We start from the raw sequence: 12,025 nt of genomic DNA on the forward strand, positions 1-12,025 counted from the left end.
TGTGTGAGGGGACAGAGACAGCACACACAGCTATAATGTGTGAGGGGACAGAGACAGCACACACAGCTATAATGTGTGAGGGGACAGAGACAGCACACACAGCTATAATGTGTGAGGGGAAAGAGACAGCACACACAGCTATAATGTGTGAGGGGAAAGAGACAGCACAGCTATAACGTGTGAGGGGACAGAGACAGCTATAATGTGTGAGGGGACAGAGACAGCTATAATGTGTGAGGGGACAGAGACAGCTATAATGTGTGAGGGGACAGAGACAGCTATAATGTGTGAGGGGACAGAGACAGCACACACAGCTATAATGTGTGAGGGGACAGAGACAGCACACACAGCTATAATGTGTGAGGGGACAGAGACAGCTATAATGTGTGAGGGGAAAGAGACAGCACACACAGCTATAACGTGTGAGAGGACAGAGACAGCACAGCTATAATGTGTGGGAACAAGCTGGCATTTAGATGTAGGAATGATGAGAGACAGCACTGAGAGTGAAGGTATTATAGAAGCTAGGAGAACAAATCACAGAGCCGGAGGGCGGTGAGGCAGAAGAGGGGGGCGCTGTGCTCACCCCCTAACAGGTCCCCCAGTGTGAGCAGAGAGACGGAGAGGAAGCAGGAGATGCTATGAGGAGACGCCAGTGAGACCGCTGCGTGAGACTGTCACCAGGAGGGCGCACTGCAGGACACGGCACAGAGGCTCCCGCATAGATATGTGACTACACATCCGCAGCAAGACATGGTGAGGGTGGCACTGCCCTGCCCGCCAGTCCCACTCCCTACAGTCCCGTGTCTGTCGCTTTCCTCTTCTCTCCTTCCTATTTCTTTGTTTCTGTCTCGTTCCACCTCCTCCTAAAATCTGTTTTCAATTTCCACAAATCTGGGGCTCGCCTGCATGTACTTCCTATAGGGAATACTGACTTTCCGTCTAGCGGGGCTGTCTGAGGTGAGGGAGTTGTTAGTTTAGGTCAGCGGTACACAGGTCTGCTCCATCTGCCTCACTGTCCATAGATAACCATTGGCCTCCTTATCGTTGTTGGCGTATAGTATTCCCCTGCAGCCGTCTACCCTGACTACTCGTCCTCCCTTTCATCCTCCGTCTCCTTCACATTACTCCTCAGTCCTCTCTCATCCCTGCACTCTCTCTGCAGGAAGAAATGAGCTCACACATTTAATGATTTGCAGCTGGTGTTATGGCTGAGAAAGGACACACACAGACCTGTAGAGAGAGAGGGCTCACCACTCACCCTACTTTCCCATGTGTATAGGGCTCACTACTCACCCTACTTTCCCGTGTGTATAGGGCTCACTACTCACACTACTTTCCCATGTATAGAGGGCTCACCACTCACCCTACTTTCCCATGTGTATAGGGCTCACTACTCACCCTACTTTCCCGTGTGTATAGGGCTCACTACTCACACTACTTTCCCATGTATAGAGGGCTAACTACTCACACTACTTTCCCATGTGTATAGGGCTCACTACTCACCCTACTTTCCCGTGTGTATAGGGCTCACCACTCACCCTACTTTCCCATGTATAGAGGGCTCACCACTCACCCTACTTTCCCATGTGTATAGGGCTCACTACTGACACTACTTTCCCATGTATAGAGGGCTCACCACTCACACTACTTTCCCGTGTATAGAGGGCTCACAACTCGCACTACTTTCCTGTGTATAAAGGGCTAACTACTCACACTACTTTCCCGTGTATAGAGGGCTCACTACTCACACTACTTTCCCATGTGTAGAGGGCTAACTACTCACACTACTTTCCTGTGTATAGAGGGCTAACTACTCACACTACTTTCCTGTGTATAGAGGGCTCACTCCTCACACTACTTTCCCGTGTATAGAGGGCTCACTCCTCACACTACTTTCCCGTGTATAGAGGGCTCACTACTCACACTACTTTCCCATGTGTAGAGGGCTCACAACTGACACTACTTTCCCATGTATAGAAGAGAGCTCACTACTCACACTACTTTCCCATGAAAAGAAGGCTAACTACTCACACTACTTTCCCGTGTATAGAGGGCTCACAACTCGCACTACTTTCCCATGTATAGAGGGCTCACTACTCACACTATTTTCCCATGTATAGAGAGCTCACTACTCACACTACTTTCCTGTGTATAGAGGGCTAACTACTCACACTACTTTCCTGTGTATAGAGGGCTCACTACTCACCCTACTTTCCCGTGTGTATAGGGCTCACCACTCACCCTACTTTCCCATGTATAGAGGGCTCACCACTCACCCTACTTTCCCATGTGTATAGGGCTCACTACTGACACTACTTTCCCATGTATAGAGGGCTCACCACTCACACTACTTTCCCGTGTATAGAGGGCTCACAACTCGCACTACTTTCCCATGTATAGAGGGCTAACTACTCACACTACTTTCCCATGTATAGAGGGCTCACCACTCACCCTACTTTCCCATGTGTATAGGGCTCACTACTCACCCTACTTTCCCGTGTGTATAGGGCTCACTACTCACACTACTTTCCCATGTATAGAGGGCTCACCACTCACCCTACTTTCCCATGTGTATAGGGCTCACTACTCACCCTACTTTCCCGTGTGTATAGGGCTCACTACTCACACTACTTTCCCATGTATAGAGGGCTAACTACTCACACTACTTTCCCATGTGTATAGGGCTCACTACTCACCCTACTTTCCCGTGTGTATAGGGCTCACCACTCACCCTACTTTCCCATGTATAGAGGGCTCACCACTCACCCTACTTTCCCATGTGTATAGGTCTCACTACTGACACTACTTTCCCATGTATAGAGGGCTCACCACTCACACTACTTTCCCGTGTATAGAGGGCTCACAACTCGCACTACTTTCCTGTGTATAAAGGGCTAACTACTCACACTACTTTCCCGTGTATAGAGGGCTCACTACTCACACTACTTTCCCATGTGTAGAGGGCTAACTACTCACACTACTTTCCTGTGTATAGAGGGCTAACTACTCACACTACTTTCCTGTGTATAGAGGGCTCACTCCTCACACTACTTTCCCGTGTATAGAGGGCTCACTCCTCACACTACTTTCCCGTGTATAGAGGGCTCACTACTCACACTACTTTCCCATGTGTAGAGGGCTCACAACTGACACTACTTTCCCATGTATAGAAGAGAGCTCACTACTCACACTACTTTCCCATGAAAAGAAGGCTAACTACTCACACTACTTTCCCGTGTATAGAGGGCTCACAACTCGCACTACTTTCCCATGTATAGAGGGCTCACTACTCACACTATTTTCCCATGTATAGAGAGCTCACTACTCACACTACTTTCCTGTGTATAGAGGGCTAACTACTCACACTACTTTCCTGTGTATAGAGGGCTCACTACTCACCCTACTTTCCCGTGTGTATAGGGCTCACCACTCACCCTACTTTCCCATGTATAGAGGGCTCACCACTCACCCTACTTTCCCATGTGTATAGGGCTCACTACTGACACTACTTTCCCATGTATAGAGGGCTCACCACTCACACTACTTTCCCGTGTATAGAGGGCTCACAACTCGCACTACTTTCCTGTGTATAGAGGGCTAACTACTCACACTACTTTCCCATGTATAGAGGGCTCACCACTCACCCTACTTTCCCATGTGTATAGGGCTCACTACTCACCCTACTTTCCCGTGTGTATAGGGCTCACTACTCACACTACTTTCCCATGTATAGAGGGCTCACCACTCACCCTACTTTCCCATGTGTATAGGGCTCACTACTCACCCTACTTTCCCGTGTGTATAGGGCTCACTACTCACACTACTTTCCCATGTATAGAGGGCTAACTACTCACACTACTTTCCCATGTGTATAGGGCTCACTACTCACCCTACTTTCCCGTGTGTATAGGGCTCACCACTCACCCTACTTTCCCATGTATAGAGGGCTCACCACTCACCCTACTTTCCCATGTGTATAGGGCTCACTACTGACACTACTTTCCCATGTATAGAGGGCTCACCACTCACACTACTTTCCCGTGTATAGAGGGCTCACAACTCGCACTACTTTCCTGTGTATAGAGGGCTAACTACTCACACTACTTTCCCGTGTATAGAGGGCTCACTACTCACACTACTTTCCCATGTGTAGAGGGCTAACTACTCACACTACTTTCCTGTGTATAGAGGGCTAACTACTCACACTACTTTCCTGTGTATAGAGGGCTCACTCCTCACACTACTTTCCCGTGTATAGAGGGCTCACTCCTCACACTACTTTCCCGTGTATAGAGGGCTCACTACTCACACTACTTTCCCATGTGTAGAGGGCTCACAACTGACACTACTTTCCCATGTATAGAAGAGAGCTCACTACTCACACTACTTTCCCATGAATAGAGGGCTAACTACTCACACTACTTTCCCGTGTATAGAGGGCTCACAACTCGCACTACTTTCCCATGTATAGAGGGCTCACTACTCACACTATTTTCCCATGTATAGAGAGCTCACTACTCACACTACTTTCCTGTGTATAGAGGGCTAACTACTCACACTACTTTCCTGTGTATAGAGGGCTCACTCCTCACACTACTTTCCCATGTGTAGAGGGCTCACTACTCACACTACTTTCCCATGTGTAGAGGGCTCACTCCTCACACTACTTTCCCATGTATAGAGGGCTCACTCCTCACACTACTTTCCCATGTATAGAGGGCTCACTCCTCACACTACTTTCCCATGTATAGAGGGCTCACTACTCACACTACTTTCCCATGTATAGAGGGCTCACTACTCACACTACTTTCCCGTGTATAGAGGGCTCACTACTCACTACTTTCCCATGTGTAGAGAGGGCTCACTACTCACACTACTTTCCCGTGTATAGAGGGCTCACTACTCACACTACTTTCCCATGTATAGAGGGCTCACTACTCACACTACTTTCCCGTGTATAGAGGGCTCACTACTCACTACTTTCCCGTGTGTAGAGAGGGCTCACTACTCACACTACTTTCCCATGTGTAGAAGGTTCACTACTCACACTACTTTCCCATGTGTATAGGGCTCACTACTCACACTGCTTTCCCATGTATAGTATAGACACACTGCTTTCTCATATATAGTATAGACACACTGCTTTCTCATGTATAGTATAGACACACTGCTTTCTCAAGTATAGTATAGACACACTGCCTTCTCATGTATAGTATAGACACACTTCTTTTCCATGTACAGTATAGTATAGGCACCCTACTTTGCCATGTATAACAAAATGTTGAAAGCAATGTCCTATGCTTCCAAAATCTGGCTTCTGGATAAGGCCTCATTCAGATGTCCTTTTTTGCATACAAGAAAAGAACAGTGTATTATCCGTTTGTGTTTTGGACATGAAAATAAAAATTTCCAGAAGTAAAAATTTCTTCTACGAATTTACCTATTAAACTGTAATTAACTGAGAGCACTTGGATGACTCACGGATGTCACCCGAGTGCTATCATTTTTCTTTCACAGACCCATGCAATTGAATGGTGAGTTTGATATGTAAATTGAATCAAAATTAATATTTCTTTTTGTGGACAACCAATCTATAAAAACAAAAAAATAAACAAAAAGATAAACAAACAAAAAACGGACATGTGCAAAGTGTTCTATCCATGAAAAACAGGGATAGGACAGATCTGTGAAACACAGACATCTGAATGAGGCCTTAGGGTATGTGCGCACGTTGCTTTTTACCTGCTTTTTACCTGCTTTTTTGCTGCTTTTTCTTCTGCGCTGTTTAATGCCAAAATGGATGTGTTCTTCTATTCAAGCAAAGTCTATGGGAATTTGGGTTTCTTGTTCACACTATGTTGTTCAAAATGCTGCCTTTTTGTGGCAGAACTTTGGTCAAAAACTCAGCTTTTCAAAGAAGCAACATGTCAATTGTTTTTGCCATTTGGGTTTTGCACTGCAAAGCTGAGTTTTTGACCAAAGTTCTGCCACAAAAAGGCAGCATTTTGAACAACATAGTGTGAACAAGAAACCCAAATTCCCATAGACTTTGCTTGAATAGAAGAACACATCCATTTTGGCATTAAACAGCGCAGAAGAAAAAGCAGCAAAAAAGCAAGTAAAAAGCAACGTGCGCACATACCCTTAGGCGGGCTTTGCACCCTACGACATCGCAGGTGCGATGTCGGTGGGGTCAAATTGAAAATGACATACTTCCGGCATCGCATGCGACATCGTAGTGTGTAAAGGTTCGATGATACGATTAACGAGCGCAAAAGCGTCGTAATCGAATCATCGGTGCAGCGTCGGCGTAATCCATAATTACGCTGACGCGACGGTCTGATGTTGTTCCTCGCTACTGCGGCAGCACACATCGCTGTGTGTGAAGTCGCAGGAGCGAGGAACATCTCCTACCGGCGTCACCGCGGCTTCCGTAGGATATGCGGAAGGAAGAAGGTGGGCGGGATGTTTACATCCCGCTCATCTCCGCCCCTCCAGTCCTATTGGCCGCCTGCCGTGTGACATCGCAGTGACGCCGCACGACCCGCCCCCATAATAAGGAGGCGGGTCGCCGGCCAGAGCGACGTCGCAGGGCGGGTGAGTCCATGTGAAGCTGCCGTAGCAATAATGTTCGCTATGGCAGCTATCACAAGGATATCGCATCTGCGACGGGGGCGGGAACTATCGCGCTCGGCATCGCAGCATCGGCTTGCGATGTCGCAGCGTGCAAAGTACCCCTTAGTCGTGGGACACCATGTGTAATGGATTGCTGGCAGATCCTGACTTTGGTCTTATGTTTGTGGCCAGCTTCAGTCTGTTATAAATTAACCTGAATGGGCTGATGAATATTATGTCAATCCTACACAATACAGACTTGCTATCATCTGTTCTGTTGATAGTTCTTTCCTACAGCTCTGCGGTTATTACTGGAACACGCCTGCAGCTATATAATAATAACTTTACAGTGATAAGTGATGCCTACTGATCTTGCTGGGTTTGTAGACTCTACATTATAACTGAACTGGCTGAAGCTCCGTTGTTACTAGTGTTAGGAAATCTATTCATCCTCCCATTCTCTGTCACAATAAATGGGAACAGATTCCAGAGATTGAGAGGACAGAGGACATTGGGAAAGTTTTTCTGTGTTTCCTCTTTGTGAATCTGTTCAGAGAAACTGGGAGGAACAATGGATTTAAGTAGCCACTTACCATATACTGATGGCTGTAGTCTCCTATATAGTGAAAGATTTATAAAAATCATGTTCACTTGTTGTAACACAGTAATGGAGATGCAATGTGCTAGGTCTGTATTCTTTTTTTTTCTTTCTTAAAGGAGTTGTCCGACATAAACTCCAATTTTTTTTAAGCTAATCTGTGCTGTATTGTTATATAAAACACCCCTACATTTTTTTTTTGTTTGCTTTCTAACTTTTGTTCCTCTTGAATTATCCCTTTATTCTCTGCAGACACTTTGTTTACATGCAGCTCAACCAAACATGAAATCTTCCTATTCCAAACCCCACAGTAAGAGCTGGCACCGCCCGGCCTCACTGTCCAAACCCGCCTTCTGCACACTCATTTGCTGTCAGTATTCTGCCCCAGCATTGATCTCTCATCACTACAGCATTGGAAATAACAGCCCCACGTAGGGCTCTGCAGACCCCACCACGTAGGGCTCTGCAGGCCCCACCACGTAGGGCTCTGCAGGCCCCACCACGTAGGGCTCTGCAGGCCCCACCCCGTAGGGCTCTGCAGGCCCCACCCCGTAGGGCTCTGCAGGCCCCACCCCGTAGGGCTCTGCAGACACCACCCCGTAGGGCTCTGCAGACCCCACCCCGTAGGGCTCTGCTGGCCCCACCCCGTAGGGCTCTGCATTCCCCCTACACGGCACTCTGCACCCCCCCATACACATCGTTCTGCACTCCCCCACATGGTGCTCTGCAGCCCCCAACACAGGGCTCTGCACCCTCCCACACATCGCTCTGCACCCTCACACACACACATATCGCTCTGCATCCCCTCCCCACACACCTCGCTCTGCACCCCTCCACACACACATCCCTCTGCAGCCCATTATAGCCTCCACCGTGTAGGGAATAAATACTTACCTTTCCTCAGTCCCCGCCGCTGCTCCTCGTTCGCGCGCTGTCTGTGCTCTAGCCATATCAGCACAGTAGTGACGTCACCTCTGTACTGATCCGTCAGGGAGCACAGATGGCGGGACAGTGATGAAAAGCAGTGCAGCGCTGCCTCTCATCTGTGCTTACAAATGTATTGGCATCCGTGATGCTGATACATTTGAACTTGTGATGCTGAGCAGGGGACCCGGTGCTGGCGGTGACACCGCGAGCAGCCGCCGCTGACCAGGCTCCTCCCCCAGCTCATGGGCCCCACATCAGTGGCTGGGAGGTTGCAGGTAGAGTACAGAATGGGGGGAGGGTGCGGGGGAGGCGGGGTGGGGACTCTTGGGCACTGTACCTGCCCAGCAGGGCGGCTACATGACGTCGGCTGTGATGTCTGTTTACAAGGCGAGCATAAGCTCCTGCCCCTGTCGACATGACATCAAAGGAAGCAGCAAAATCCTGGCAGGAGCGGTCACATGACCGCTCTGAGCCAGGAGAGAGGGGCTGACAGCAGGGCAGGTAGGTAGTCGCTATCTACTTACCTGCCTCAATGTAGCCCAATACTGAAATAATAAAAAAAAGCAAAATAACCCAGATAACCCCTTTAACAATAGCATATTTGATCCATGTGATATGGATTGTTGTATATCCAACTGACTTCAACTGATATTGTGATTTTTAAATACAAGGCTATGTTCAGACCACATTTTAAGTACCCTGTTGAACACATACTAAAAAGCTCCTGATGTGTTTTTTAAGGTTACGGTTCCACTTGTGTTTTGCACGGATGAGTACAATCTGATAAAACATCAGATTTCTCTCACTCTAGTGCAACAGTGTCCATCTGCGATTGATTTCTCATTTGGCAGCGAGTCTCAGCTCACACGCACCCATACAAGTGTATGTGAAACATCGCACTGCTCTTGCATATCGTCCGAGTGCAGTGTGATATACGCAGAGAACGGCCGGGGTGGAGATGCGGATAAAGTGTTCCTTCGGCCGGTTTCACACATCCGGATTTTCGCCGATTTGCCGGATTCGGCGCACACCAGTACAGTGTATACAGTACAATGGCAGCACCGCAACTTCCGGGTCCCATGCGCCGGTCACATGACAGCATGTGACCGGCGCTTGTCGCGCTGCCATTGTACTGTATATACTGTATTGTCGTGTGCGCCGAATTCGGCAAACCGGCGAAAAGCCGGATGTGTGAAACTAGCCTTCCCTGTTCTCCGCAGCCGTGACCTAATCACAAGATTGGATCACATGACCCTCGGCTGACACTCGCAGCAGGGGTTGATTAGCATATCGCTTCCAATGCTCTTGTAACGAAAGCTATGGCAAGTGGAACCAAGGCCTTAATTGGAGGCTCTGACGGATGCCTAAGGCCTCATGCAGTCGACTATATTTTCGGTCCAAGTCTGATCCATCAAGACATCAGATCGCACTTGCACCAATGTTATTCAATGAGGCAGAGCAAGTCTAATTTTTTTTTCTCAACAGGCTAAGTGGTCCAAGGTAAATGAGCGCAGCATACACAATTTGCCGTTAGGAATCGTATCGCACTCGGCCATTCTAGTCTATATGGCCTTGTGCCAACAGGGCATTTTTTTTGCGTTTTTTCTAGCGTATTCCTTGCTTTTTTAATCAAGAAAGGAAGGAAAAATCATCCCAGCAAAGTCTATGAGAATCATGTCTTGCTGTGCCCACGTTGCTTCTTTTTTCCTTGCTTTTTTGTTGTTGAAAAAAGAAGCAACATGCCAGTTGTTTAAGCATTTTTTCCTGCTTTTTTCCACAACTGACTTCAATGCGGTCAGTGAAAAACGCAGGAAAAAACATATGTGTAATGCCCACATTGCTTTCTTTTGTGCTTTTTTACGTCACTGGGATTTGCTGCAATAGATAGGCAAAGATCGGGAAAAAAATCGTACGATCTTTGGCCAGATCGGGATCGGACATCCCATCATTTACTGCAAAAGATCTTGCCAACGATCAGTAAATGATCGGATGACAAAAACCATCCTCTCCCTGCCCATCACAGCCATGTCAAATACTGACATGGCTGTGGTTGGCCACTGTAAAAAAAAAAAAAAAAAAAAAAAAAAAAAAAGAGAGAGAAAGGGTTAAATCAGTACATACTTACAGAGTCCCCGTGGCTCCAGCATTACTTCCAAGCCCGACAATTCTCTCTAATGAATATTCACTGCATTCCCCGCCCAAAGGCATATCTGAATAACTGCAGTCAGACCCCGCCCCCAGACAACATCTCTTGATTGGTTGGAATCACAGGCACTGTGTCAGGGTCTATATTGTGGTATAAAATAAAAAAAATTGGTGTAGGGTCCCCCTCTGTATTGATACCAGCACAGATTAAGCCGGCTGCAGCTGAGAATACTAGCCCCCAGCTGTCGGGCTTTATCTTGGCTGTGTATCAAAATAAGAGGAACCACATGCTTTTTAGTTTGTTTTTTTTTTAATTATTTAAATAAATAATTAAAAAAAAACAGCATGCATCCCTCCCTAATTTTGATACCCAGCCATGATAAAGCCCGACACCTGGGGGCTAGTATTCTCAGCCTGAGGAGTCCTACTAGGCTGTCCCCCAGGTTAAGAATAGCAACCTGCAGCCACCCAGGATTGTCGCATCCATTAGATGTGACAAGCCTGACGCTTTACCCAGCTCCTCCCGATTGCCATGGTGCGGTGGCAATCGGGGTAATATAAGATATTAATAACAGTCCACAGCTGCCACTAAGCTTTAAATTAGTGATGTCAGGCATCTATGACACCACCATCACTAATCTGTAAGTTAAAGTAAATAAAAATAAACACCATAAAATTCTTTATTTGAAATAAAAAGAAACATTCTCTTTAACCACTGACGTCACTAACCTAAGTGACGTCACAAGGTGAATCGCATTCATGCCTGTGGATCACCGGGTTTCCTGCAGATCCACCGCCATGAACACAATTCACCTTGTGACATCATCGAGTTTCCCTGCACCTAGGTCTCGCAGTCTTTACCACGGGACTTTGCTGGAGAGAAGTCCGGTGACATAGGTGCCCTGGTCTGTGAGGCGATCCGTAGTTCAGTAAGCCTGGGTCATCATGGTGGCAACCCAGGGTTACTATGGCAGCGATTGGGCTCCCGTGATTACTTTCTAGGGACCCAATCGCCAGGGAGAGGTAAGAGATCCCTCTACCTGCTTTCTGACTGCTGCGATCCCACTGATTGCAGCATTCAGGGGTTTAAATTGCTGGGAGCTGTTACAGCCGGAGACCCGGCGGCGACCACGGGGGTACAGCACCTGAATCCCTGCGGTCGCCATGACCAAAAAAGCATGAAATAAAGCATGCAAAAACGTATGAAAAAAGCACATTTTTTCTGCAGATTTTTTCCTGCTAAGGCTATGTGCGCATGGTGCGTTTTTCGGGTGAGTTTTTGGTCTTAAAACTGCATGATTTTGCTTCCCTAGCAACGTCTATGAGTTTTCATTTTTGCTGTCTGCACAGTGCAGTTTTCTTTTAAGTGCGTTTTTGTGTTGACCACAAAGATGCAACATGTCAATTCTTTCTGCGTTTTTGCTAGCGTTTTTCACCCATGCAATGCATTGGAAAAAACGCGGTAAGACGCACAAAAATGCATGCTTTTTTTATGCATTTTCTACCTTGGGTGTGTTTTTTAGGCCAAAAACGCTGCATCTTTGTGGTCACAAAAAAAGGAAATGTGCGCACATAGCCTAAGATATGCTTTTTTTGTGCTGAAAAAAAAAAGCACTGTGGGCACATAGCCTATGGGTCCGTGAAAAAAATCGGATGGCAGTTCGATAACATCCAAGTGCGGTCTGATTTTTTTTTTTTTTTATTCATCCCAACATCTCAGAAAAACTAATCGCACTC

At 47.1% G+C, this 12,025-nt stretch overlaps 1 protein-coding gene across 2 annotated transcripts in view; it reads left to right on the plus strand.

The window, feature by feature from the left end:
* Positions 1-527: 527 nt before the first annotated feature.
* The window catches only part of ARHGEF40 (Rho guanine nucleotide exchange factor 40), a 224,019-nt gene continuing 212,521 nt past the window's right edge, over positions 528-12,025 (plus strand). The window contains exon 1 of one of the 2 annotated variants that reach the window (XM_075319935.1): positions 528-756. In XM_075319935.1, coding sequence (XP_075176050.1) covers positions 754-756 — 3 coding nt within the window. In that variant the 5' untranslated portion in view covers positions 528-753. The remainder of the gene's footprint in view (positions 757-12,025) is intronic. The other variant, XM_075319934.1, reaches the window with a different exon arrangement.

Source organism: Anomaloglossus baeobatrachus, chromosome 1 (genome assembly GCF_048569485.1).
Source record: "Anomaloglossus baeobatrachus isolate aAnoBae1 chromosome 1, aAnoBae1.hap1, whole genome shotgun sequence".
NCBI classification, from domain to species: Eukaryota; Metazoa; Chordata; class Amphibia; order Anura; family Aromobatidae; genus Anomaloglossus; species Anomaloglossus baeobatrachus.